The sequence below is a fragment of the Myotis yumanensis genome, unplaced genomic scaffold (genome assembly GCF_028538775.1).
Source record: "Myotis yumanensis isolate MYYU_CA2020_CCGP unplaced genomic scaffold, mMyoYum1.0.hap1 SCAF_14, whole genome shotgun sequence".
In the NCBI taxonomy this organism is placed as follows: Eukaryota; Metazoa; Chordata; class Mammalia; order Chiroptera; family Vespertilionidae; genus Myotis; species Myotis yumanensis.
The window spans coordinates 14,440,965-14,468,711 of record NW_027223765.1 but is presented as its reverse complement, the minus strand read 5'-3'; the positions used below and the strand labels follow the sequence as shown (position 1 = coordinate 14,468,711).

The window sequence follows — 27,747 nt, the reverse complement described above, 5'->3', positions numbered from 1 at the left end:
CAGTCCGGGAGCCCTTGGGGGATGTCCAACTGCCGCGGAGGTGGTGGGAGAGGCTCCTGCCACTGCCGCTGCATTAGCCACCTGTGAGCCCAGCTTCTGGCTGAGCAACACTCCCCCTGTGGGAGCACACTGACCACCAGGGGGCAGTTGCTGCATTGAGTATCTGCCCCCTGGTGGTCAGTGCGTATCATAGCAACTGGTCATTCTGCTGTCAGGCCGAAACCAGCTCTCAGACATCCCCTGAGGGGTCCCGGATTGCGAGAGGGTGCAGGCCAGGCTGAGAGACCCCACCAGTGTACAATCGGTGTACGATCAGGGCCAGGGAAGGATATGGGAGGTTGGCCAGCTGGGGAGGGACCACGGGAGGGCTCCAGGGCATGTCCAGCCCGTCTCGCTCAGATCCAATCAGCCAGAAACCAGCAGCAAGCTAACCTACTGGTTGGAGTGTCTGTTCCCTAGTGGTCAGTGCATGTCAAAGTGAGCAGTTGAGCAGCCTTAGCATATCATTAGCATATTATTGCTTTGTTTGAAGGGCCGACCAGACAACTGGATACTTAGCATATTAGGCTTTTATTATAAAGGATATATGTAATATATCACATACATATATATTACATTGTTTTATTTTAATTTCAGCCTTAGCATTTTAATGCACATATATTTGAATTTTTGAGTGACACAAGTTAATGTTGGTGGTGGTAGTCTTGCACCATTTAAAAGCTTGGACTCTAGAATCACTGGCCTGCATGTGAATCTTGACTGGTAGCTGTGTGATTTTAGGTCAATGTTTTATCCACTTGTAGTTTCTGTTTTCTTATTTGTAAAATAGTGATGATAACAATGTCTATCTGGAAGGCTAAACATATTGGGGAACATGCAGGGCACAGTACTCAATGCATAGTAGATGCTTAATGAGAGGTAGTCATCATTGCTATTGTTATTTGTTGCTTGCTATTTACACTGTTTTGTTTTTTCATATCACTATAGTCTTTGTTTTTGTCACATACTTTGTCCTCACTTCAAGGACCTCTTCCTCAGCTGTAAATTTAAACTTATTTAGTCATTCCTGTAATCATCACACCCTCCCCTCTCCTTTTCTTTCTCTTCTGTCATTTTTCCCACCCCAAGTATTGCTAAAATATGAATTGTGAATTAGCATTACATAAAAATTATGATATAATCCTGATTTCCAGTTTTTTTTCTCATATCTATACTAAAGTCCCGGTGCACGAGATTCATGCACTGGGGGTGAGGAGGGTCCCTCAGTCAGGGCTGCACCCTCTCACAGTCCAGAAGCCCTCGGGGGATGTCCTTAGTGCTGCCGAGGAGGTGGGGGAGGCTCCCGCCACCGCCACTGTGCTTGCCAGCCATGAACCTGGTTTCTGGCTGAGTGATGCAAAGACCACCAGGGGGCAGCTCCTGCATTGAGCATCTGCCCCCTGATGGTCAGGGCGCATCAAAAGACTCGTTGTTTTGCCATTTGTTCAATTTGCATATTAGCCTTTTATTATATAGGATGGGTTTGTATCTTTTAAAAATCAGAACTATTAAGTTGCTGATTCTTAAACATCTTAATGAGACCATTGACCCATCAGGACTCCACAGAAATGGGGTTGAACTCTTCCAGTTCTCTCACTAACCTCATGAACAGTCAACTGCAGGCTCGGTGAGTCTAGTGCAGACTTCAGAATGAAGGAGGAGAAGCAAAATGTATTTAGACGTATGGCAAGTTGGTAATGACCTGTTTAGATCACTTCATCATGTCTGTGGCTTTTCTGGGTCCTTGACTTCAGCTTTTGTCATAGGCATTTTGCATTTTTTGGGGGGGAGGGATCATGAAGAGCCGCCCTTTTTGAAGGGATCTATTGTCACTAGCAGTCAGATTCTCATGGGAAATGGAAACCACAGAGGAAAGATCATAAATGACAGTTCTTATTATGTAATTTTGTCTGAACTGACATTTGCTGCCCTGTTTTTAATATAGAGATGAAAAGATCTCCATTCCTGATGTTTTTAATTTTCCCCTTTTTTGGTTTCTAAAAATAACATTAAATGTAAAGCAACAACAACAACAATGACATAATAACAATAATACAGAAATGTTTAAAAGTCTCTTGTAAATCTGTCCCAGAGACAAGCATTGTATTTTTTGTCTGTAAATCTTTCCATCTTCCTTCATGTACATACATGCATTCCAGTATATCACATATCTGTATTATATATACTTTAAAATTAGCATTGGTGCCAGGACAGTGTCGCTCAGTGGCTGAGCATCAACCCATGAACCAGGAGGTCAAGGTTGGATTCTAAGTCAGGGCACATGCCTGGGTTGTGGGCTCGATCCCTAGTGTGGAACGTGCAGGAGGCAGCTGATGAGTGCAGTGATTCTCTCTGATCATTGATGTTTCTATCTCTCCCTCTCCCATCCTCTCTCTGAAATCAATCAATTAAATATATGTATTTAATTTTTTTTCTCCCAAAGTAGACTCTGAGACAAAGATTTGAGTGGACATAATGTATTGGGAAAGTCACCCTGGAAATGAGATAGAGTTGAGAGAGAAGTCCAAAAAGGATGATCTAACAAGCAGATTTTGGCCATGAACAATTGGAGCTCAATTCTGCTGGGGAACCCTGTGGAATGCACCTCAGACAAGGATGCTGGAACATTTATACTCCAACTTCCATACTTTGTTGGTGGTAGTTTGCCTTTGGGGTGTTAATTCCCCGGCAGCTTGGTCTGTGCCTGTGCACAGATGAACAACCTTTGGAAAAGGAAGAGCGGAGAGGCACCCTGCATGTGCTGGTACGGCTCTGGCAATGGTGCCCGTGACCATGATTGTGTTGTAATCACATGAGCCAAAGAGACGTGCTGCGGTACGCTATGATCTTCAAGCATCAGCTACAATCCTATCCTGCCTGCTGTTCTTCAACTAGCTTTTTAAAAACATCAGCAATGTATCTTGGATACATTTTCACGTCAGTACATGGACACGTACTTTTTGTTTTTAATGGCACCATTCCTCCCTGAATATTATAGGGGGCTAGTTAATCATTTGAGTGAGAGCAATGCCAGTTTTTGTTCTCATTTTACTGTGTGAACCTAGAGGTACACTAAATAGTTCTCCCTAATACCAAGAATGATTTAACTTCGAAAACAATGTGTCTCAAACTCTTATGTGTACAAGAATCACCTGTAGATCTTGTGAAAATAGTGATTTGATTTAGCAGTACTGGCGCAAGACCAAACCATGCTTTGAGTTCAAGGTTCTACAACCAAATGTACACTGTGAAAATATTTTTATAAGAATCTGAAAATTTTTCGTAAGGATAGACATATTGAACCCGAGTTCAGTATGCAGGGAGGATGTAATTTTCAGCTACAAAATTGCTTTGGGACCTTGGGCAAGCCTTTTGTGTCCTCTGAGAAAACCTTGGGCATTGTTATCATCCCTGGTTCTTAATATATTATTTTATGATCCAATGTGTGCATTCCTGGGCTGGCAAAGAGAATATTCTTCTTGTCTGCTTATATCGATCAATGTGTTGGACCAAGCTAGCCTATAAAACCAGATGTAAGATATGCCAGAATTCCAGAGTATTTACATTTATACATTATCACTACTATTATTAGCTAAAACTAAATGAGTCAGATCACAAGCCTAGATGTCTAATATCAAACTTAAAGTATCCAGAGGAGAATTCTAGATTGCTTAGTCTGCCATGTCTTCAATCATAATAAACAGTGAATATGTGGGTGAAGACCCAAATGTCAAAACCCTGAGGTCATCCTTAACTCCTCCTTTCTCAAATGCTTCACATCCTGGCCATCAGAAAGTGTGCAGTCTACCTGAAAAACAGAATTTTTTAACCCACTTTTTACTACCGCCATCTCCACTGTTGTTTTCATAATCCCTCTCCTGACCTATGCAACATCTTACCAGCCAACAGGAACATGGTTCCTTTGCTTAACTTCCGTTCTCTTACAAACATTTCTTTTTTTTTTTTAGATATGTTACATTTTTTTAATATATATTTTTTATTGATTTTTTACAGAGAGGAAGGAAGAGAGATAGAGAGTTAGAAACATCAATGAGAGAGAAACATCGATCAGCTACCTCCTGCACATCTTCTACTGGGGATGTGCCCACAACCCAGGTACATGCCCTTGACCGGAATCGAACCTGGGACCTTTCAGTACGCAGGCTGACGCTCTATCCACTGAGCCAACCCGGTTTCAGCTACAAACATTTCTTTTCTTAACAAATCAGATTATGTCTTTCCCCACTTAAACTCTTCAATGCTGTCCCAATGCACATAAGAACATAATCCCAGGCCCCAGCATGTAGGCACAGCATGGCCCATGATGCCGTATTCAATCTGGCCCCTTTGTACCTTTCCAATGTCATTTCATACCACGCCCCCCCTAGCTCACTGTGCCCCAAACCCCACTGGCCTTTTTGCTTTCCCTGGTGCCAGGAAATGCTTTCCTTCCTAAAGGACTTTCCACCTGCCTGGAAAATGTTTTCAATCCTATGAATTTCACACTGCTGTTCTTTTCAGTGAATCTGATATGCATCAATCTCTTCTCTGTGCCAATGTTATCATATTTAGCCATTGTTAAGTCTTACTTTGACAATTTCTAAAGATTCACAAGGAAAGGGAGGTGGAAAGAAAAAAATAAAAGGAAGTCAAGATTTCGGTTCTTGCTGCCCTTCCTACCTGTCTTCTTTGATTTCTGAATTCCTGTATGCTAAACAGGTAGTTTTCACAGAAGAGATAGTAAATTAAAGACCATCACCTGTAAGTAGATACATTTTGATTTAATGCTTTCTTTAATATGAGCTTCTGAAATTGATGCAGTTACCTATTCCCTCAAGTGCTTAATTTTGTTTCCCATTTACTTAAGAAGAAAATGTAGGCAGGCACAGCAGCTTAAGATTAAAAAAGAGAAGACATAGATATTAACATCTATAAAGTGTCTCTTTAATCCTCACAGTGACTGTACAGTAACAATATCCTTCTTTTAAATGACAAGGAAATGAAGAATTCAGGAGATGAACTTACTAGTCCAGAGCTGTAAAGCATGCACACGTGTGTATTTGTGTGCATGTATTTGTGTACATACACATATACTCACACATATATATATATAATCTCCATGTATATAAACTTATGTATAACTAATATGTCAATGCTTCTAGTTTTACAACTAGATCAGAAGTGGGAATCCGTGGCAGTTTTTCATTATATTGGCATCTTTTAATCATTGTAATCTGTGAAAATAATTTTAAAGAATTCATGAGTTCTCTATGAGAATTTATAAATTTGGGGCTTTCCTTTCTATGACAGTCGGAAAAAATGTATGAGAGCCTGTTTGAGGTCATCTGGTTGACTAGATGATGCCACTGCCTGCGTCTGTATTGACGTGTATAATCATATAGTGCCAAGGAGACCTAGTGTCACTGTCTCGGGCTAATGGGGAAAGAATGAGGTAGACCTAATCAGTAAATGATGCTTTCAAGCCAAATGAAAGCTGTTAGCGTGGCAAGCTATGCTCAGATGAAGGTTTCACAGCAATCCAAGTAGATACAAGTGGTGGAAGGAGTAGAATGTCATGTGGCAAAGGGAATGTAACCGGTGAATTTCAAAACTATTGGGTACTGCAGCAGTCAGTAGCATATTCACGTTCTAAGTGGCAATTCAGATTTGCCAAAACATCATCATCCATGATATTAAATTAATGTTTTAATTAAATTGTATTGGTTATGCAACTTTGCTTTTCTGCACTTTTAAAGTGTATTTGGTTTAATAGTTGCAATTCAAGCTATAAACAGAGGCATTTATATCCCATAATTAAATGTTTGTACATATTTAAGTTCTGCTTAATAAAAATAACCAAATCAACACTGGGAGTCTATTCTATATCCTATATAATATAAGGCTAATATGCAAATCGACCGAACAGTGGAAAGACCGATCACTGTGACGCACACTGACCACCAGGGGGGCAGGCACTCAATGCAGGAGCTGCCCCCTGGTGGTCAGTGCACTCCCACAGGGGGAGCACCTCTCAGCCAGAAGCCAGGCTGACAGCTGGAGAGCGCAGTGGTGGTGGCAGAAGCCTCTCCAGTCTACGTGGCAGCACTAAGGATGTCCAACTGTTGGCTTAGGCCCACTCCCCTAAGCTGTCAGTCAAACATCCCCCGAGGGCTCTCAGACTGTGAGAGGGCACAGGCTGGGCTGAGGGACCCCCACCCCCAGTGCACGAATTTCATGCACTGGGCCTCTAGTATTTATTTAAAATCTATAATGTATATCATAACATACAGTGATTGATATGTGATGTATATTTTTTCTTCGTTAAAGACCTGGTACCAGGGTATCTCAACCTTGGCTTGACAGGTGCCTTCTTTCACAGATGATTCTTCCTTATAGGCAGCTTTTCTGTGTATTCTGGGATGCCAGGGTAGCCCCTCACTGAAGTGTAACAAACAAAAAGCTTTCCATATATTTCCAAGTGTCCCTCGGGGGACAAAATTGTGCTGTTTTAGAATCATTGATCTATGTATTACTCAACTATCGTGACGGCTTATTCCATTATTACTATTATGGTTGCCAAGTGGTGATTGGCAATTCCAACCTCCCTTCTACATGTATTAGTTTGCCTTCTACCTTAAGGAACTCCTCCTGTATTTAGTTATTCACTTATATGAGAAGAGACTCATAGATTCTTATTTTATTTTATGGGTTACAATCATTACTTAATTTTGTATATTTATTCTCCAATGTTTTGAATAGAGCTCTAATGAGGTAAAGATAAATGATGGATATAAACCAGCTGCTCTTTTTTCTCCTCCTTAGCGGAGCATATTAGCTAATTTTTGCAGTTCTTTTCAGGTATTAGGGTAATCCAGCAGAAGCACCATTGTCTCAATGGGTAGGTGCCAGTTCTGCCTCAATGACTCATTGAAGTGGAGCTGAAGGAGCGCCAGTCCCTTTCTCTTTGGAAGCCGGGAGTGTTTTATTGTTCTTCACTGTGCACAGAATGCCAATGACTCTAAAGCTGGGGGAAAAAAAGACTCTTAATGAGTTTCAGCATTTTAATGTACTGCAGGTTCCCAATTGTATGAATTTAAGAAGCTTAGCAATTCGGTATCTTCTGAATAATAGCATTTATTTTATACTCTAAATACTCCCAGGGAAGTCTGAAAAACATTGTAGCTTCTTTGGTATAATAGCTTTCTTTGCTGGGCTAATTGACTTGAACAGTGGAATTGCTCCTTAAAAAAAAAAGTCACACAGTTTTGATTAATGAGCCCAGTAATAAAGCATTAATCGTTTTAGCTCATGAATGATAGGAACAGTATTCTCTTCCCCCCACATCCTATTCCTAGATTCTCTTGCTGACACAGTGGCCATGTTTTAGGATCTCATCATCAGTTTAACCTGCCCCTCTCCACATAACCTAATAGAATGTTTACTAAGTTTGCACCTATGAGGAACTCAATGGGGCAGATTCTAAATAGCAATCATTATTTTATTTGTGAACATGACTTACTTGTAGTTAGTAGCTATCCCTTTTGAAATGCCATAAAATTATTTCTATAATTTAGCAATAAGTATAAAATGAGTTACTGAGCTTCCCCTATGTACCTGGAACTCTACTAAATTTTTAGTGTATTGTATCATTGATTTCTCACAGTAACACTCTGAGGTTATTAGTATTATTATGTCCACTTTAATGTTCAGGAAATTTGGTGAGAAATGTTAACTAGTTAATGTCAAAGAACTAATTGGTTAATGTCAGAGCCACCATGTTACTATCTGATTATATGTTATTCCTACTCAATATTTTCTCGAGGTTTATGAATAAAATTATTTTTGTTGAGATTAAAATATATAAATAGGTTAGCTCAAACTGAAATTTCTAGTTGTCTTAGGACTTATTCCAGGGTTGTTTTTTTGCAGTTCTTTTATATTTCAAGAATTAATTTTCATGTTTATTATGTAGCCGAGACACCATTTAAGAATAATTTAGATGGTCTCATCACCATTTTGAGGAAAATAGAATTTCAGGTGATAGACTATTAGAGAATCTGCAAGGCAAATGTCTACATTCTTAACTATACTAATGTATTGACTGAGGTGAAATGGCTCTTTATTAGTGAAATGTAGTTGTAAATTACCCACTAGACTCAACTCTCTATGGTAGGCAAGAATGATCGTCCTATCATGTTTGTATCCTCAGAATTTAGCTCAGTGGCTGACATAGACTAGAACATTAAATGTTGAGTGAGTGAATAAATAAATGGTCAATAGCAATGATGTCAAAAATAAGTGGATGATCCATTTAGTAAAGTGCCTGGACTCAAAATATGTAAATCAACAAGTGACTTAGACTCTAATATTAGTGATGTGACCCTAAGTGTCTCCAATTTTTCAAGCATGCCAGTCTACTGAAGTTTCCTAGAGATAGAAGGCAGGGGGAAAATGAAATGTATGCATTCCTTTTCCATTGACCTTCTAGGCAGTCTTGGTAAAATCAGTTAGCTCATTGTAGAGGCACATTAAGAATAAGACTTACCTCTTTCCACGTATGAATTTTGAGAAGTTTATAATTGATATATGCTGACAGTGGTGATGAAAGTTTCTCTTTTAAGAGGCAAATTGGTTTATCTCATTTAAACACCTTGGACCCATGGTTGCACATTCGCTTTGCTATTTCTCTGCCAGCATCACAATGTTAATACAAGAAATGGACACATGACAGTAGCACCTAGTAAGCTTCCTCTCCCGACCTGCCCCCTGCATTCTTGCATTGATAAATTGGTTTTCATCATGAACTATGCACACATACACACACACACACACACACATACACACACACACACATACACACACATGCATGCACATTTTCTCCAAACTGATGTTAAGGATCATAAGCCACCAAATGTTTGGTAGCCTGTTTTGGCTCTTTTGGAAAGACTGTAATTAAATAAACCGAGGATATGCCATCTTTCAGTTAGACAAACAGCATTCAAATGTACAGCCAGATTCTTAAAAAGTGTTTCTTCTTCTATCACCTGTGAAATGTACATGTCTTTAAAAAGCCAGTTTCTTGTGAAATTGACATTGGACCATTTTTAAATAAAAGTGGATTCAAGCAAAAACGCCATGCAACAGCAACATTTTGTACACAGAGCTGTGATTTTTAACTTTATATTATTTATTTCTATTTCTACGATTGCCCAGCCAGCCTTATAAGTAAGACTTAACTTTAGGTCTTCTTTTGCTAATTCATTCCCTCAGTATGATTAAGTGATTTCCAGTCTTAGAAAGGTAAATTGTGCTGTCAAGTAGATTTACACATTGAACATCTGTATGAATCCATCCAATAGCAGCTCCTTCACCTTGACCTGTCAGAAAAAGTTGTGAGCCAGTTATTAAATACACTTCACCTATTTTGAAATCTCAGGCCTCTGATTGAAATAGATTGGAATTTGAATTCTAGTTGGATTTCTTAATAGCTGTGCGCCCTTGGGCAATTGCATAGCTTTCTCACGTGTAAAATGAGGACATTAACTGTATCTACCTCAAGAATTATTTTAAGGAATAAAACCACAATAAATTTAAATAACTTTCAATCATAGTGCTTAGCACATAATAAGCATAAAATAAATACGAGTTGATATTTTACCATAAAATGGTAATGGTATGAATCTTATCTAACAACAAACAATTTATGTGACTTAATGTTAATCCTATGTAGCAATGATTATTTTCCTATAAATATGTCTCATGCAATATTTGAGACGTACTTACACTAAAAACCTGTTTTTTATTTACAGGAAATTTATATTTAAAAGGGTGTCCTGTATTTTGTCAGGGTGCTCTAATTTCATGGGACATAGTGTTTGCCACATGAGCTCCATTGTATAATTCCATGGATCACCATTTGTGCTGTATTCTGGGGGTGTCATTGACATAGAGTACAATGAAAATGGTTGCCCTTTAGTGGAACTATATGTCCCTAATACCTTTTAACATCTCAGTAACACATTTCTTTATATACCAAATACAAAAATGCTTTGTATCTGTTCGATATTGATATGTTGTTATGATTCTTCCAGATGGTTTTAGTAGGGTACCATAATAAAGTTGTGGTTATACTCATGTCATTTTCATAACTCCAGTTATCTGATGGAGGATCATGGTCATTATCAACAAATCATGTGACACCTTTCCATCCCAGAGTTCACAGCAGGCTCATAAAAGAGATATTCCTGGAGAGTCACTTCAGAGAAGTGAATCAGACGCTGAGAAAATGTGGCGTGATTTGTTTACAATATTGAGTAGTTCTCTATAGTTTTGTTTCCTGTTCTCAGTTTTGACTGTCAGGACCCTGAGTACAACACCAGACATATTTGTGATATAGTAATATATTACAATAAAACTATAGAGAGATCTCAATATTGTAAAATGTTAATTTAGCATTTTCTCACAGGGGACACCATCACGTCAGGGCTGATAGCTGGTGATACTGAGCTCGAGTTCATGAGGTGCATGTGGAGGGAGAAGTCAAGGAAAGCCAGGAATCCAATCTGGCCACCTGTCCCAGGACCACAGGTAATGCAAATTCAGTTATAAAGACCCCAGAGGCCCATTCAGTCATTCACTGCTCACCTCAACTTGAGGCTGCTCAGTTGATGTAGAAGAGCTCACAGCAGCCTTAAAGAACAGCACGAAGAACCAGTGGCTCAGGTTGTCCTGAGCACTCAGCATCGTTCCATAGTCAGATCACTGCTGAGTTTATTATTCAGAATTAAACCCTCCAATTGAATTGAGGATGTGAACTTCAACCTCCAATGCTATGCTTACATTAAATTTGAAATAATGAAATGTTTCTTTTTCACATATGTGTTCCTTAGAGAAATCGTTCTTATTGGTGTTTATTTCAAGAAAATTACTCTGATTGGTGCCTTGGGAGGAAAACCTAGTAGTCAGCCTCCTAACTCTAGCGCCATGGGAAACTAGGGGAGGAGACATCACCCTTTTAGTGGAGCAAGAAGGCAATTGAACACATAGGGCAGCCCCCTTCACTGCTTAGCAAACAGAACAGAGCACACGTTCATTAGGCACCAGGTAGGGATGAGGATGAGGGCCTACTTCTTGGCAGTCCTTTACTTTTTCCTTTGCTCTTAAACGCATTAGCTTGGAGGTGTGCTCCCAGAGCACCTATCTTAGGAGAAGGCTCTGCATCCCTTTCCCTGCTCAACAGTCATGGCTGTGTGGCGAGGGAATGCAGAAGTCCTCGTGTGAAGGTCAGAGCTGAGCCTGCGTCTTACTTTTTCATAGCAATACAGATTTGACAAAATGATCCCATTGTATTAGGTAGGATTCTCTAGAGAAATAAAACCATGCATATGTATGTGTCTGTGTGTGATTTTTTTAAAATGTGGAATCTGCTCATATACTTGTGGGGGCTGTCAAGTCCCAAGATCTGCAGAGAGAAGGCTGGAGATCCAGGAGAACCCATGACATAGTTCCAGTGTGAAGGCCAGCAGGCTTGAGACCCGGGAAGAACCCATGTTCCCGCTCGAGTCCGAAGGCAGGAACAAAGCAGTGTCCCAGCTTGGAGGCCAGCAGGCAGGAAGAATTCTTTCTTAACTCAGGGGAGGATCAGCCTTTTTTTTCTATTCCTGTCTTCAACTGATTGGATGGGGCCCACCCACATTAGGGAGGGCAATCTGATTAACTCAGTCTACTGATTCAAACGTTAAACTCATCCAGAAACATCTGCACAGATTCATCCAGAATAATGTTTGACCGAATATCTGGGCATCCTGTGTCCCAGTCAAGTTGGCGCATCGAATTAACGATCACACACATATGATACTGAAGCAAATCTGGCCAGAATGGCAGGCTTCTTCCAGGTGTCAGCTAGAGGTGCTGTAACTCCTATAGCCATGCAGCAAAGACGCTGAGAATTCTCCTAGAGGGTGAGGACATCTTTTTACAAAGTTGGTGTTAAACTAGTTCTAAAACCTCAGATGCCTTTCAGCTTGAATAATACAAGAGGCTCTGACTCTGCTTCTTTTTTCAGGCTAAGAGAAAACATTTAATTTTTATTATTAATAATTTTTTAATTGCTACAACATTTAAAATAGATTGTGCCATTAAGAACAATTGCTCCTTTGTCTTGCCATTGATTTTTTTTTTTCTTTCTACAGGTAAAATCCAATGAAAAGCAATATTTATAGGCAATATCCAGATGGTGTAGTGTGGTAGAAAAAGTACTAGATCAAGAGTTAAAAAAATATATCATTTATAATGTCATTTATTTACTTACTAGCCATGTGACCTTGGTAACCTTCTTAAGATATCAGAAGCAGGCCCTAACCGGTTTGGCTCAGTGGATAGAGCGTCGGCCTGCAGACTGAAGGGTCCCAGGTTCGATTCCGGTCAAGGGCATGTACCTTGGTTGCGGGCACATCCCCAGTAGGAGGTGTGCAGGAGGCAGCTGATCGATGTTTCTCTCTCATCGATGTTTCTAACTCTCTATCCCTCTCTCTTCCTCTCTGCAAAACATCAATAAAATATATATTTAAAAAAAAAAAAAGATATCAGAAGCAGCTTTCTCATGTGTAGAATGGAAATAATAACTCTTGCCCTATCTACTTTGTAAGGTAATTATAAGGGGCTAAATGAAATAAAATAACCCTGAAACACGTTGAATACTATAAAACTCTCCCTATGTAAAATAATAATAGTATTATCTCCAGTCTGTATGAATACCTGTGTTTTTAAAGTGTTACAGTCACATGTTCACTTTAGGGTTGTTTCAAACTTCCTCAGGGTATTTTCTGGATGTTTTATCACAACTGCTGAAGATAATTCATCTTATAATGGCTTTGTCCACCTAAATAGTTAAAAAAATGACTATAAATTGGTTACACAAAATTTTGTGATTAAAAAAGGACTTGAGAGTATAAAAATAAGCAAAAACTAACAACTTAATATTATATGATGATGGGAAAAATAGGAATATAGTTCCCTAAAAGAGTGTTACTTCAAGTTTGGTTCACCAAATAATACATTCCCACAATGAAATAAGCACAAAAATTTAGAGTAAGCATTCAAAACCTTTTATAACAATTTCACACTAACATGACATTTAATCCAAATGTAATTTGGGTCCATTGAATGTAATAATAGAAATTACAATTTGCATTTTTCATATATTTTAATTTTACTTTATTAATATTTCTGTTGTATTTTGCACAAATTTGGTCTGTGACAGATTGTAAATAAAGTGGGTCTCCACGCCAGGTAGCTTGGAAAACGTTTTAAAATCTCTTAATGCCAATAACTACTTCCTGAGTACTTAATGTAGTTTTGTCAAACGTGTGTTAGTAGATTATCTTGAAATCCTATTCTGTTAACCACCTTTTTTGGAATCATGTATATTTAATAACCATAATGCATACCCCAAAACACAGCCCCAGACATAACCTTTGACCTAGATATGGGCAACAATTTTTTATCCTTCATTTGTATCCATTTGCTTAGCTACCTTGAAATGTTTGAAATTCTAAAGTTGTTTTAAAGTGTTAAAAAGCAAATGAGTGCTAATAAATCTTATTTTGGCAGTTTGCATACACAAAAAATTCCAAGAAAAGTGAAGTCATTTTAGGAAATGAACTTTACATATTCTTGAGTGAAATGACTTGTGTCTGTTCTCATTAACAATGGAGATGGTATTTTTCTAACTTTTTCACCAACTTTTGAGAAAACTAAGTAATAAATCAAGAAATTCCAGTACAGATGAAAATTATGTGGAAATAGACCAAAATGGGGAAATTATGGTATCAGTTACTTATGGGGTCAATTAAATGTAATAGATGTATAAATTGCAGTCATATACTTTTATAAACTAGTATATGCTGTAAAGTATTCATTCGGTGACTATCTAGGAAATGCTGGCTAAGGCTAGGAACTCTTTTTATTATTTTTCCATAACCTTAGCTCTGTAACTAAAGCCAATTGATGAATAAGCACAAGTGACTAAAACAAGGACTTCAAAGATATTTCTTTCTGTCTGTACTAATATTCCTTTGAATCACAAAATGCTGTCTACTGGTCATTAGATCTTATGAGCAGAGGCAGTGCCACGAATTGGTAAGAACATTGGACCAGGTATAAAAGGACATGGGTTCTATTTCTCATGTGTTACTAATTAGCTGGACAACCTTGAGCAAGTCATACCCACTCCTCTAGCTTGTGTTTTGTTCTCTCTATGAAATGATCAGATTGGTTAAAATGCCCTCGTAGACCCATTCTGGAGCTAAATGATCGTAAACATTTAAGGTAAAAATATTTTTTGAAAGTTCTTTAAGATTGCAGTGATGACTGAAAAGTTCAGAGGAAAGTGCTCTTTGGTTCATGGTGCCAAAGAATCTTTTAAATCAGCATCTATTTATATATACCCGATATATAAATAAAATTGAAAGTAAAAATATGAATGTATGTATTATTCAAAAGTTCATTCTATGCAGAAATTAAGATCTATGCTCAAGTCAACAAATATATTCAAGACGAATACTGCATTTCAAAGGACAGAATTTCTTAATAAATAACACTGTCCAACACCATATTCTTTCTGTGAATACAAATTAAGGAATGACACTGCCCAATGCCTTATTGTCTCTCTAAACACAAATTAATGAGTTGGCCTTACCGTTTGAATTTGGATTCAGAACATAGCTTTCTGGGCGATCCCTTATGTACCAGGCTCTGCATGTTTATTGCACACCATTTGCTGCAATGCATTCTACACTTGGGGAATTTAGAAATGGATTTTAATCAGGACAAATTGGTGCACTTCTGCCTACAGAAAATGAAAAGATCTGTACAGTACTCTGTATAGTGTTGTTGGTTGCTTATGATTATTTAGCCTGATCAAGGACACAGGAGAGCAAAATGTTGGGCAAATTTCATTCTATTCATGGCACCACCACATGTTGCAGCCTGCTCTTCTGGAAGCTCTGGGTTAAGGCAGGAATTCCCAAGATGTGGGACATGTATCTGTCTCCCATGGAACTTGAATTGATATAAGTATGTAGGTTCTAAAAATCAGATCATAAGAAAGTGGTTTTTTTTAATTTCTTTCTCAAATATTATTTTTCCCAGGAAAAAAAAGATTCTGGTGCTCATGTGCTTCTGACACATCTTTTAATTACAAATCTCATTTGTTACTGAGAAAGAGTCAACCACTGGGGTCAAGACCTTCTGCAAACAAACATCATGGACATGATTTAATAACATTGATTTGCTCCCTATTTTTACAGTAATCTATTTATGCAAAGTTATGGTGCCAACATAAACTTATCTTTTGAAATAAATTTATTTATACCCAAAGGTATGTTGAGATCAAAAGAACTTTTTATGTAAATAAAATAATAGCACGTCACTGTCAGAATGTTCTAAAATGATATGCAAATGAATGAAGCTTGGGCAACATTGGGCTAGTGGAAAGTACACTGAGTGGCAGATAGGAAACTTGGTTGCTAAATCTGCTTCTAACTTTGTCACTAATTATTGGATTGTCCTGGGAAATAATGATGAATCTCTCATGCTTCTATTTCCTCATAGCCCAATTAATATAATGATAGTTGCCCAGCTACCGTTGGAGTAACAATGTGAAGATTAAAAATAAAGGCTGGGTAGTGAAATTTGTAAGTTGTATGTGCATGAGGTTCATTATTATGTATCTGAAACACCACTTTTCAAAATATATGTATATTTTTATTGATTTCAGAGAGGAAGGGAGAGAGAGAGAGAGAAATATCAACGATGGGAGAGAATCATTGATCGGCTGCCTCCTGCATGCCCTGTACTGAGAATTGAGCCAGCAACCTGGGCATGTGCCTTGACTGGATTCCATCAAACCCTGGACTCTTTAGTCCCCAGCCTGACGCTCTATCCACTGAGCAAAACAGGTGGGAGATGAGATCGGGAAGTAGAAAAGTGGCCAGATCATAGAGGACCTCACAGACAAATGGTTGGCAAACTCATTAGTCAACAGAGCCAAATATCAACAATACAACGATTGAAATTTCTTTTGAGAGCCAAATTTTTTTAACTTAAATTATATAGGTAGGTACATTGTTATTAACTTAATCAGGGTACTCCTAAGGCTTAGGAAGAGCCACACTCAAGGGGCCAAAGAGTCACATGTGGCTCGCGAGCCGCAGTTTGCCGACCACAGGGCTAGGACTAAAACACCACTTTTTCTTTTCTTTTTTCTTTTTTTCATCATCCCAGCAAAAAATCCCACAAAAACCAAACCATGGTCATTATAATTTAGGAAAGGAGGGAAGGATAATATTATCTCTGTTTTCTTTCTATGATCATACCACTTATTGTGTGTGTGTGTGTGTGTGTGTGTGTGTGTGTGTAGAGAGAGAGACAGAGAGAGAGAGAGAGAGATTATAGTTGTATATTGTCTACAGTTATACTATTGCTAAATACTGAAGTTGTACTGTCTTTTTCTGATTGATTATATGTTTATTTTTACTATTTTCCATGGTGATAAATAAATATTTGAAAACTAACCTATGTTTAAAAATGAACCTATGCCCAGCTGGTGTGGTTCAGTTGTTGACTTATGAACCAGGAGGTCACAGTTAGGACTGTGGGCCTGATCCCTCTTAAGGGACGTGGAGGAGACAGTCGATCCATGATTCTCTCTCATCATTGATGTTTCTCTCTCTCTCTCCCTCTCCCTTCCTCTCTGGAATCAATAAAAATATATTTTAAAATAAATAAAAATAAAAGATGGACCTAATAATAGATCTTATTAATATTAAAGCTTACTAAAAATATTATGGCCTATCTGAATATTTAGAGCTGTTTTAAAAATAGTGGATTTTAGTTTCATACCAGAATTGTTACTTGACCTTAAATAATATTTGGAATTTTGCTTATTGTGTTTTTCCCTTGTGCTTAAAACGTCAAATTTTATACAATATCAAATTTTCTGCAACATATGATACCAAGTCTTAACAAAAGATATTTTACTGTTATGTAATGTCATTTCCTATAGACTTCAGGATTTCTCTTTTATTATTTAATCTCACTTATTCTTGAAGTTAAGGTTGTTGTTTTAGTTAGAATATAATGGTTCAATGAAATAACATATATTTTAATGTTAATAACTAATTATGTCAGGTTATTTTGAGACATACATACAACTAAGTTCCAATTTATTAATGCATTATGTGAAAGAGAACATTCATGTACATAGAAATAATGCTAACAGTTGTTTGGTTTCCCATTCTATTAAGCAAAACTTATTTAAGCAGTATTGTTGCTGGATTCGAAAATGATGGGCATCACAATTCATTTGCATATAAATATTCATGGATGGTCTAGGGCAGCGATTCCCAAACTTGAGTAGTCATCACAATCACCTGAAAGACTTTTCAAAACACAAACTACTTGGCTCACCCTCAAGTTTCTGATTTAGTAGTTCTGGGTGGGGCCTGAGATTTTGCACTTTCGGCAATTCCTGCATTGATGCTGAAGCTGATAATGCTATTCTGTGACCATACATTTTTTCTCATTGGTCTGGTGCAAGGCAGTATAGCAGGACAGTGAAGCTCAAGAACTTTAGCAATACCCCCAGATTTCAGCTCTGGCTTTCATACTTACTAGCTTTGTAACTTGGACAAGGTAGGGATCAGTTTTGTCGTACTAACAATTGCCTGACCGGTGTTGCTCAGTGGTTGGGAGTTGACCTATGTTGACCTATGAATGAGGAGGTAACGATTTGATTCCCCCATCAAGGCACAGACCAGAGTTGTGGGCTTGATCCCCAGTGTAGGGCATGCACGAGGAAGCCAACCGATGATTATCTCTCATCATTGATGCTTCTCTCTCTTTCCCTTCCTCTCTGAAATCAATGAAAATATGTTTTTAAAATAGTAACAATTATATATATATATATATAGATAGATAGAGAGAATATTGAATGAAATAATGCATATTAAGAGTTTAAAACAATGCCTAAAATATTATCAGCACTTGGTAAATGCAACTAGAAGTGATGGTAATTAGAGTGGTAACAGTAAAAGTAATAGTTAATAGTAATAAAAAAGAATTTACTTATTTACCTTAGTTCAATTGCAATAAAAGTTCATTAGTCTTTTTTAAGGAAGGCTGGATAGAAAGGTTGCTTTTCATTGATGATAATGTTTCTATAACAGCGGTTCTCAACCTGTGGGTCGTGACCCCTTTGGGGGTTGAATGACCCTTTCACAGGGGTCGCCTAAATACATCCTGCATATCAGATATTTACATTATGATTCATAACAGTAGCAAAATTACAGTTATGAAGTAGCAACGAAAATAATTTTATGGTTGGGGGTCACCACAACCTGAGGAACTGTATTAAAGGGTTGCGGCATTAGGAAGGTTGAGAACCACTGTTCTATAGGAAACATTCTGGCAAGAAGAGAATTCAGTGAAGAAAAGCAATTAATTCCCTTAGTGAAAGAAATTTCAAGACCATGCTGCAGTAGAGTCCAGTTTACCGTTTAATCAAAAGTTTATCCATTTGTGCAGTAATTTTCTCAATATTTACAACTTACTGCATTTGTTTCTTTCCTTCCTTAGCAACAAGAGCAAGACCCAACAAACCTATACATCTCAAATCTCCCCATTTCCATGGATGAGCAGGAACTTGAGAATATGCTGAAACCCTTTGGACACGTCATTTCTACAAGAATACTAAGAGATGCTAACGGAGTCAGCCGAGGCGTTGGCTTTGCCAGGTAAAACACTTGCTTTGTATATTATTTATCTTTCCTCCTCATTTCCTCTTAATTCCAGGGCCTTTCTAGCACTAGGGCCCAAAGCAATAGAAATTTTAAAAGCAGTTTATCAAACTCATTCTATATATTTTTGCTTCAAGACAGAGAATCCCAGTGTAATTATAAATAGGTTGTGCTTTCTAAAATATGTACATCGAATGTTTTGTGTCTGGAGTCATAATGATATGCATACTGAGTTCCCAAGCATCTCTATGGCTAAAGATCAACAAAATCAGATGCTGCCAATTTCTGTTGGGGATAATAAATGCCCAGTACCCCAAAGCTAAAAGAGCCATGTGGTGAACGAAGCATCCAGATGGTTTTGCATTGATTTCCAAAGAATGAGATGATAGCATTTCTCAGTCAGCAGAAAAAAGAAGAGAAGAAAGATAGAGAAACGGGACTTGTTTGGAAGTCAAGGAACACAAAACTGTAAGAGGAGGTCAAGAGGGCATTTGCACTTCAGAGGCCCTGGCTGTGTATTTTTTGATGTTTTACACAGAAACAAAAAAGCAGATTGCACTTTTGTCATTGTCATAAAAGGAAGACTAGTTTTTACTTAACTTTAAGGGAATGTTTATAAAAGAGGGTCTTAGACAGGAACAGAATTAAGATGGTTGTACCTGCTGTGCTTTCATGAAAAACAAAGCTAAAGAAACCACAGGGAAGAAGAAACTGCTCAACCACACACAAGAAAAGGAAAAGCTTTGTCTCCAGGGCTTGGTGTGTGCATGTCTCTGGCTGACTTCACATGGATGAATGGATGGATGTTAGTGTCATCTGAAAGTCAGTCCATTGTAGACAGGAGTGTCCACTATGATGAACCCTGTCATAACTTGGCCAACCACTCCAAATCAACCCCTGTTAACCCACTTTGAAAGACAGCACATGGTAGAGTTTTTTTTTAAAAAAAAAAAAATCTTTATTGTTGAAAGTATTACAGATGTCCCCATTTTTTTTTCCATTGACCCCTGCCACCCCTGACACACCCAGGGCTTCACCACACTATTGTCTGTGTCCATAGGCTATGACTATATGCATACAAGTTCCCCAGTTAATGCCCCCCCACCCTTGTTGGCACCTCTCTGATGATTAGTGACGTTGAACATTTTTTTCATACATCTATTGGTAATGTCTACTCAAGTCCTTTGTCTATTTTTTAATTGGATGGTTTCTGTTCCTAGTGTTGAATTATATGAGTTTTTATATTTTGGAAATTAACCCCTTATCAGATGTATCATTAGCAAATATGGTCTCCCATACAGTGGGTTTCCATTTCTTTTTCTTTTTGTAATATGTTTTAATTGATTTCAGAGAGAAGAAGGGAGAGAGAGAGAGAGAGAAAGAAACATCAATGATGACAGATAATCATCGATTGGCTGCCTCATATAAAACCCCTACTGGGGATCTAGTATGCAATCCAGGCATGTGCCCTCACTGGGAATTGAACCGTGATCTCTCAGTTCATGGATCAATGCTCAACCACTGAGTCACCCTGGCCAGGCAGTGGGTTCCCTTTTCATTTTGCTGATGGTTTCCTTTGCTGTGCAGAAGCTTTTTAGTTTGATGTAGTTCCATTTGTTTATTTTTTCCTTTGCTTCTCTTGTCCTAGGAGATGTATTGATGAAAATACTGCTATGTGAGATATCTGAAATTTTACTGCCTAGGTTTCTTCTAGGATTTTTATGATTTTGCAAGTTACATTTAAGTCTTTTATCCATCTTGATCAAGGGTCCTCAAACTTTTTAAACAGGGGGCCTGTTCACTGTCCCTCAGACCATTGGAGGGTCGGACTATAGTTAAAAAAAAAACTATGAACAAATTCCTATGCACAATGCACATATCTTATTTTGAAGTTAAAAAACAAAACGGGAACAAATACAATATTTGTATTTGCATGTGGCCCGCGGGCCATAGTTTGAGGACCCCTGATATTGATTTTATTTTTGTGTATAGTGTAAGTTGGTGGTCTAGTTTCAATTATTTGCACGTACCTGGCCAATTTTCCAAGCACCATTTATTGAAGAGACTATCTCTATTCCATTGTATGCTCTTGCCTCCTTTATCAAATATTAGTTGACCATAATGGTATGGGTTAATTTCTGGGTTCTCTGTTCTTTCCATTAGTCTATATCCCTTTCTTATGCCAATATCAGGCAGTTTTGATTATAATGATTTTGTAGTATAGTTTGTTATCTGGTATTATGATCCCTTCAACTTTGTTCATCTTTCTCAATATTGCCAAGGCTATTCAGGGTCTTTTTTGGTTCCATATAAATTTTTAGAATATTTGTTCTAAATCTGTGAAATATGCCATTGGTATTTTAATAGAGATTGCATTGGATCTATAGATTGCTTTGGGTAGTATGGACAAATATCACATGATCTCACATACGTATGGAATCTAATGAACTAAATAAACTGACAAACAAAATACGTCCAGAAGCATGAATGCGTGGAACAGACTGACAGATCTCAGGAGGGAGGGCTGTGGGGGCACAGGAAGAGATTAATCAAAGGACATATATACTTATATGCATAGCCCATGGACACATACAATAGTGTGGTGAAGGCCTGGGGTGGGATGGAGGCAGGGTGGAGATGAGCAAAATGGGAGACATTTGTAATACTGTCAATAATATATATATTTTTAAAGAAAGATAGCAGCCTGGCCAGCATGGCTCAGTGGTTGAGGATTGACCTATGAACCAGGAGGTCACGGTTTGATTCCAGGTCGGGGTGCATGCCTGGGTTTCAGGTTCAATCCCCAATGTGGGCATGCAGGAGGCAGCCAATCAATGATTCTCTCTCGTCATTGATGTGTCTATCTCTCTCTCCCTAACCCTTCTCTCCGAAATCAATAAAAATTTAAAAAAAAAGAAAGATAGCAAATTTTAAATGTAAATGTTAATTGGTTTCTGTCTTGACTTCCTAGAGATCATGGACCATGCCTTTAAATTCTTTATATTCCTCACAGTGTTCTACACATAGTAGACCAGTAGATGTATGCAAGGTACATGTTTGATGATTTTGAAGAGAATTGGGCAAAATGAGGAAAGTCTCCCTGACGTGAATGTATGCATGAAACATTTCAGTTTTCAGAACACTGTTAACTGTTGGTTTTCGTGGTCAGAGCAGAAGTGGTGTGATTAGCTCTGCTTTGCCAATGTAGTCATTCTTGGATAGTGCACGACCTGCAGTTGGAAGTCTGACCAGTGTGGGAGTTCACTGTAATCACTGTTATGCTTCACACAGCAAGCACATTCCTTTGGTTCACCCCCACCTCTCACACCCCAAAAAACTCTATTTAGAAAATTAATTTCTTCTTCATTTGTACTCCTGCTGAGAAATGAACATCTTTCAAATCAACAGAACATACTTTCTAAGAATATCTATGGTGATTTTTTTTTAACAAAGGATTTTTTTTTTTGCACTAAGTATATTAGTTTGTTAGGGCTGCCAGGACAAAATACAAACAGACTGGGTGGCTTAGACAAAATAAATACATTTTCTCATAATTCTAGAGGCTAGAAATCCAAGATAATGATGTCAGCAGGTCTGGTTTCTCCTCCTTGTTTTATAGTTGACCTTCTCCCTGTGTCTTCAGCTGGCCTTCCCTTTGCTTTGAGTCCTAATCTCCTCTTAAGTAGAGATTGGGTTAGGACCCACCCATCTGACCTGATATTAATTTAAGGACTCCTTTAAAGGCCCTGTCTCTAAATGCAGTCACATCCTGTAAAGGGTGAGGATTTCATCCTGTGAATTTGAGCATGGGACACAATTTAGCTCATGACATAAAGATTGGGCTATTCATTTCTCTCATCTGTATCTTCTCTGCTCATGTCGAGCCTGCTTAAAATGAAGAATATTTTCCTTATGTGCAGAACCGAGCGATGCACACTGTAAGTGGTAAAATTATAATCACAGTATGTGTTGTCATGAAATGGTAAAATCTGTAATTTTTTTTTCTTTTTTAGAAACTGAATAAGGATGGGAATTTTAAATTATTATTTTATCTTCTCTGAATGTATCCTCTCAGTTTTTATGTGCATTTTGAATTTAAATGCCATGAGAGATTCTTCAAAAATGCAAATCTGATCATGTCAGAGGCCTGCTGACTTCCTTTCCACATGGCCTGAGTAACTGGATTCAGACCTCAGACATCGTTATCCCTGACATCATTATCTCTGACATGGCTCATCTTCCTAGCCTGTCTTCCTGCCTCCTTTCCTAGACATAAGCTGCCCTTCTCCACTATTATATGTGACTCTTCCTCTAGTTTCTGCCTACTCACCCTTCAAATATAGGCTTAAATGTCTTTTCTTTAAAGAAAACTTCACTGATTTCCAGCTCTAGCCTACAGACAAAGTTAGGTTCTCATGTTATAGTTCTTGTCAAAGTTGTGTCTTCTTGTTGTCTTTTTAAAAATAAATTTATCACAATCATAATGAATTCACTAGTTTATTCCTTCACTCACTGGATTGTACATTTACTGAAGTCAAATTTTCTTTTTTATTGTTGGATGGATAGATGGGTGAATGGTAGATTGCATAATTACCTTTCAGTGAAGGTTTTGAATGACTAAATTCCAAGCAATGATTTTTAAAACTTTGAGCTCTAAATATGAATTATCGGTCGCATTTCAATACTGAAACTTAGGTCTCTGTACTCTAAGTCGTGCATTTTCCAGTTTCGGAAAGTGGCATGTGGATTGGAAAGGAAATTTTAGGTTCAAAGCAAGCCCATGATTTCTCATGTCTTAGAAATCTCAAGAAAATCTGGCTTGCCTCTCTTGTAAGAAGCCAGGAAGCTGAAACAAAATAAGTATTTCATTCTCCATTATCTTAGGCCTGAAATTTCAAGAAGCAGGATCCCATGTGATTTACCAATTTGAGGGAATGAGAAAAGAATTTTGGCTATTGCATATGTAAATAGACCTGCCCAGATTCCTACTTCCTCACACTTTAATATGTGCTCTGCATTTCCTCAAACAATTGCAGCTACTGCTTTAACTAACTTGATCATACACAAATGAACTCTTGCACACATTTCTGGCTTTTAAAATATTGTCTTTCCTCCTCAGCCTTTCTTATCAGAGGCTCACTTTCTGAACCACAAAACAGAAATACTTTGAGTCACAATTTCTGAATTCTTCCAAGGATAGTACATAGCTATAGCTAGTCAGAGAAGTGAATACATTACATTCAATGGATGCCTTGGGACATGGTTCTCAAAGTGTCTTTCTAGGACAGCAGCAGTCCCTGGGAAATTGTAGAAATGCAAATGCTTGAGCCCCACCTCAGACTGAATCAGCAATGAGTGGGGGATGGGTGGGGTGCAGCCATGGGTTTTAACAAGCACTTCAGGTGTCTCTGATGCTCTCTAAAACTTGAGAGCCTAAGGGCATAGGTTCTCAGAATCATCAGGAGGCGCTGTAAAAACTCAGATTGCTGGACCTCATTCTTAGAGATTTTTCCAGATGGAGTGGATTCCTGTTGACGCCCCTATCACACTGCCCCACTTTCTCAAAGTATACTCATCATGAAGCCATCTCTCTTCCTGTTCCTCCAGGGTAGAGACCAAGCCTTATATTTCTTCGTATCTTTCCTAGAACCTAGAATTGAGTCTGTTGCATAATTGCTCCCCCCTAAATTTTTTATAATGAACCAATGAAATCACTTTAAGTTCTTTGTGGGTTTGTTTGTTTTGTTTTGTTTGTTTGTTTTTTACTAAAGCAATATGCAGGGAGATAGCATTTCAGGAAAAACCAATTTGGAGACATTAGAGAAATCAACAGTAGCATCAGCCCAACTATTCTTGGTTCACAAATTATTTCTTCCTCCAAAAGTTCACAGTGCCACTGGCATTATTAAATGAATCATAATTGGGAGAACAGCTAGCCTGTAATGTGGTAGTGAATTGTACGTAGCTCTTGAATTTTTTACCACCTCAATCCATGAAGCCCGAATCATTTTTTTCTCAGGCTTCAGTTTGAATATTACCACTGGTCACTTCCATCCACCAGATGTGGTCCTTGATTCGTGTGTAAGAGATCCTCGAATTGTTTTGACTAGAAAGAAAACCCCACATTATTATCTTACCCTAAAGCTGCACATTAATCTTCTTTGATAACCATCTCTTCAAAGTAAAGGTAGTAGAATCTTCATTTTATATTTAAAACACTGAACTTCAAAGCACTGATGTGAATGCCAGTAGGGCGCACAGACAGCACAATTACAGGCTTTCCGAAGTTCCAGAAGCACTAGATAGTGTCTGAAATTACAGACTTTTTATTTTATTTTTTATGTTTTTAACTCTCTTGTAACTTAAACCAATTCGGTACGACCCACCCCCCCCCTCCAGGCAGCATTTTATAGCCAAGTCATAAACCTCTAAAAACAGAAGTTTATGGTGGGAATGCTGATGGTCAAACAGACCCACTACTGCAGGGCTAGTGGGTGCCCACAGACTCCCTTGCCTTAGAGGGTGTGGATCAGAGCATAAATCAGTCCTGGCCTGGAGGGACGGGACTGTGTGTCCGTCTTATCCATTTCCCATTCCCAGAAACATGAGACCGTTTGTCTAACAAAAATCACATTGAAAAAGTATTATGAGAGGCTGGTAAAGCATGACCCAAAGCAGAGAAGGGGTGGGGGGTAAGCATTCACCATCCAGCTTCAACATCTGGGAACATAGAACCTCTTTAAGAAGTGCATTTACTGTCCCCTGGTGAGCTAAAGAGCGTGAGAGACTGCTGAGCACAGAGACCTTTGTATTTGTAGTATTTCCCGCCCCTCTCCAGTGCTTTTAATTTGATTCTCATGGAGTTTTTGTTTGAATGACTTTTACCACAGAGGAAGCCCTGTGTCTCAATTCTCTTAACCAAATGAGCAAGTTTTCCAAATAATTTCAATTCTTTTTTTCACAAAGTAAAACAACAACAACAAAAAAAAAATCAATCATGTTTACAGGCAGACAAATATCAGCCAGATTATTAAAAATCAATATAAATAGAGGATTAAAAAATTATTTGTATTCTTATAACTCTGAATATCATTAACATTTAATTGATTTGCCATTTACTGCCTGATCTGCTTGCACCCTCTCTTTTCTCAGCTGGTGAGATATAATGAGAACTCTGGTTCAGAATAAATATAATGAAAATATAGGAATTTTAAAAATTGTAAAGCAAATTGCCAAAACTTTTTTTATTGGGCAATATGTGCTTCTTTAAAATGACTGTCTAGCCCTTGCTGGTTTGGCTCAGTGGATATGTTTAAAGAGGGAAGGAAAACATATACTAGTATGTTATTGTTTTGTAATTACAAAATTGAAATGACCTGCCTCTGTAGAATGGGAGGGGGGTTCTGAATATGACTTACCCATGAGAAACTGAAATGGGAGAACTCTGTTGCCTCTAGATTGGAAGAGGTGGCCATTCAGTGTGCTCCGGACCTATAAGATCTCTTTGCTCTCCCTGCTCTAAGCATAAAACATGGCGGGGACTCATGGGCCATCCAGAGTCTGTGTGCCTTTGAAGTAGGCTGTCTGCTTCCAGCAAATAAAGAGGAGAAACTTGGACATATCGTTTGGACTACTAGTGTCAGTCTCTTTATTTAGTAACTTTCTTACATTCTCAGTTTTCTGTGAGTTGGACCCATCTATTTTCTGTGTGGTTATGAACACAGGTCTTTGGGTCAGAAACAACTGAGCTTGCATCTTAATTCTGCACCTCCTATCTGTGTTCTAGCACTAGTTACTTAATCTCTCTGAGCCTCCTTTCCTGATATATAAGACATATTCATTCATTTATATTCATTCAGTTCATCTGATAAATATGTCTTGTGCACTGCTAATATGCCAGTAATTATTCTAGATGCAGTAATTCAGAGGTGTACACAAAAGATAAATATCTGCTTTCATAGGTGGATATTGTACTGAATCGAGACTAAAAGCATGCAATCAAACAAATACTAAAATATCAAATAATTAAAGATTCATGAAAACAGAATAAAACATAGGGGTGCAGTGGAGAATATGGCAGAATCAGAGGCTGAAGTCAGGGACAGGAGAGCCCCCTGAGGAGAGAGCATTTAAACTAAGATGCAAATGATAAAGAGGAACCAGCCAGGAGAGTCTCTTGGTGGGGTTGGGGAGTGAAGAGAGCATCTTTGGCAAAGGAAAAAGGGAACAAAAGATCCATGGTGAGGCCAAGTTCACATATTTGGGCAGCAGAAGAAAGGCAAAGTTGTTAGATCATAGAGGAAAGAAAAGAGATGTAATCTCTAACAATATCTAGGACTGGAATATGATTGCAGCTCAAAGAGACTGATTAAAAGTGATGATGCATTCCAGTGCCTTTAATGGCAGGCTTTCTCATTGGTTTCTTTCCTTATCTCAGCTTTAATTTTTCAAATTTAATTTTCTCCTATTTCTGTACCCAAATTCTTTTTGAAAGCATAAACGTATGGTTAAAAGAGAAATTTAGCTTATGATGTATGTAGGTAAGGATGTGTCAGGCAGTAATCTAAGCTAGAGAGAGAAGTGGTTCCTTTATTGAGTGTAAGAAAACTTTCCTCCCTTACATTTTTCTTGAAACACACAGCCTGCAGGATAATGTTGTTTCATGATTATTGATAGTTTTATGATGTAGCCATCAGAGTGTGGGATGGAAACAGAATTTTGCCCCAAATGGTTCAACTGAAGAGACTAGAATAAAAGTAGTATTTACAGAAGTGTGGGCAGAGTTAAGGGAACTGTCAATGGAATATTAAGACACTCAGAGATGAGCAGCAGGAGGAAGCCTATACCACCATGAGAGCTGACAGCAAGAGGAGGAGTTTTTCCGGAGCCCAGTGAGACCCCGATTTTGGAG

The 27,747-nt window shown here is 38.2% G+C and overlaps 1 protein-coding gene across 12 annotated transcripts in view; it reads left to right on the top strand.

Annotated features, from left to right (window-relative positions):
* RBMS3 (RNA binding motif single stranded interacting protein 3) overlaps positions 1-27,747 on the top strand; it is a 1,176,852-nt gene that overhangs the window by 919,597 nt on the left and 229,508 nt on the right. For all 12 annotated transcript variants that reach the window (XM_070433276.1, XM_070433282.1, XM_070433277.1 and 9 more), the window contains one exon: positions 18,676-18,833. In XM_070433276.1, coding sequence (XP_070289377.1) covers positions 18,676-18,833 — 158 coding nt within the window. The remainder of the gene's footprint in view (positions 1-18,675; positions 18,834-27,747) is intronic.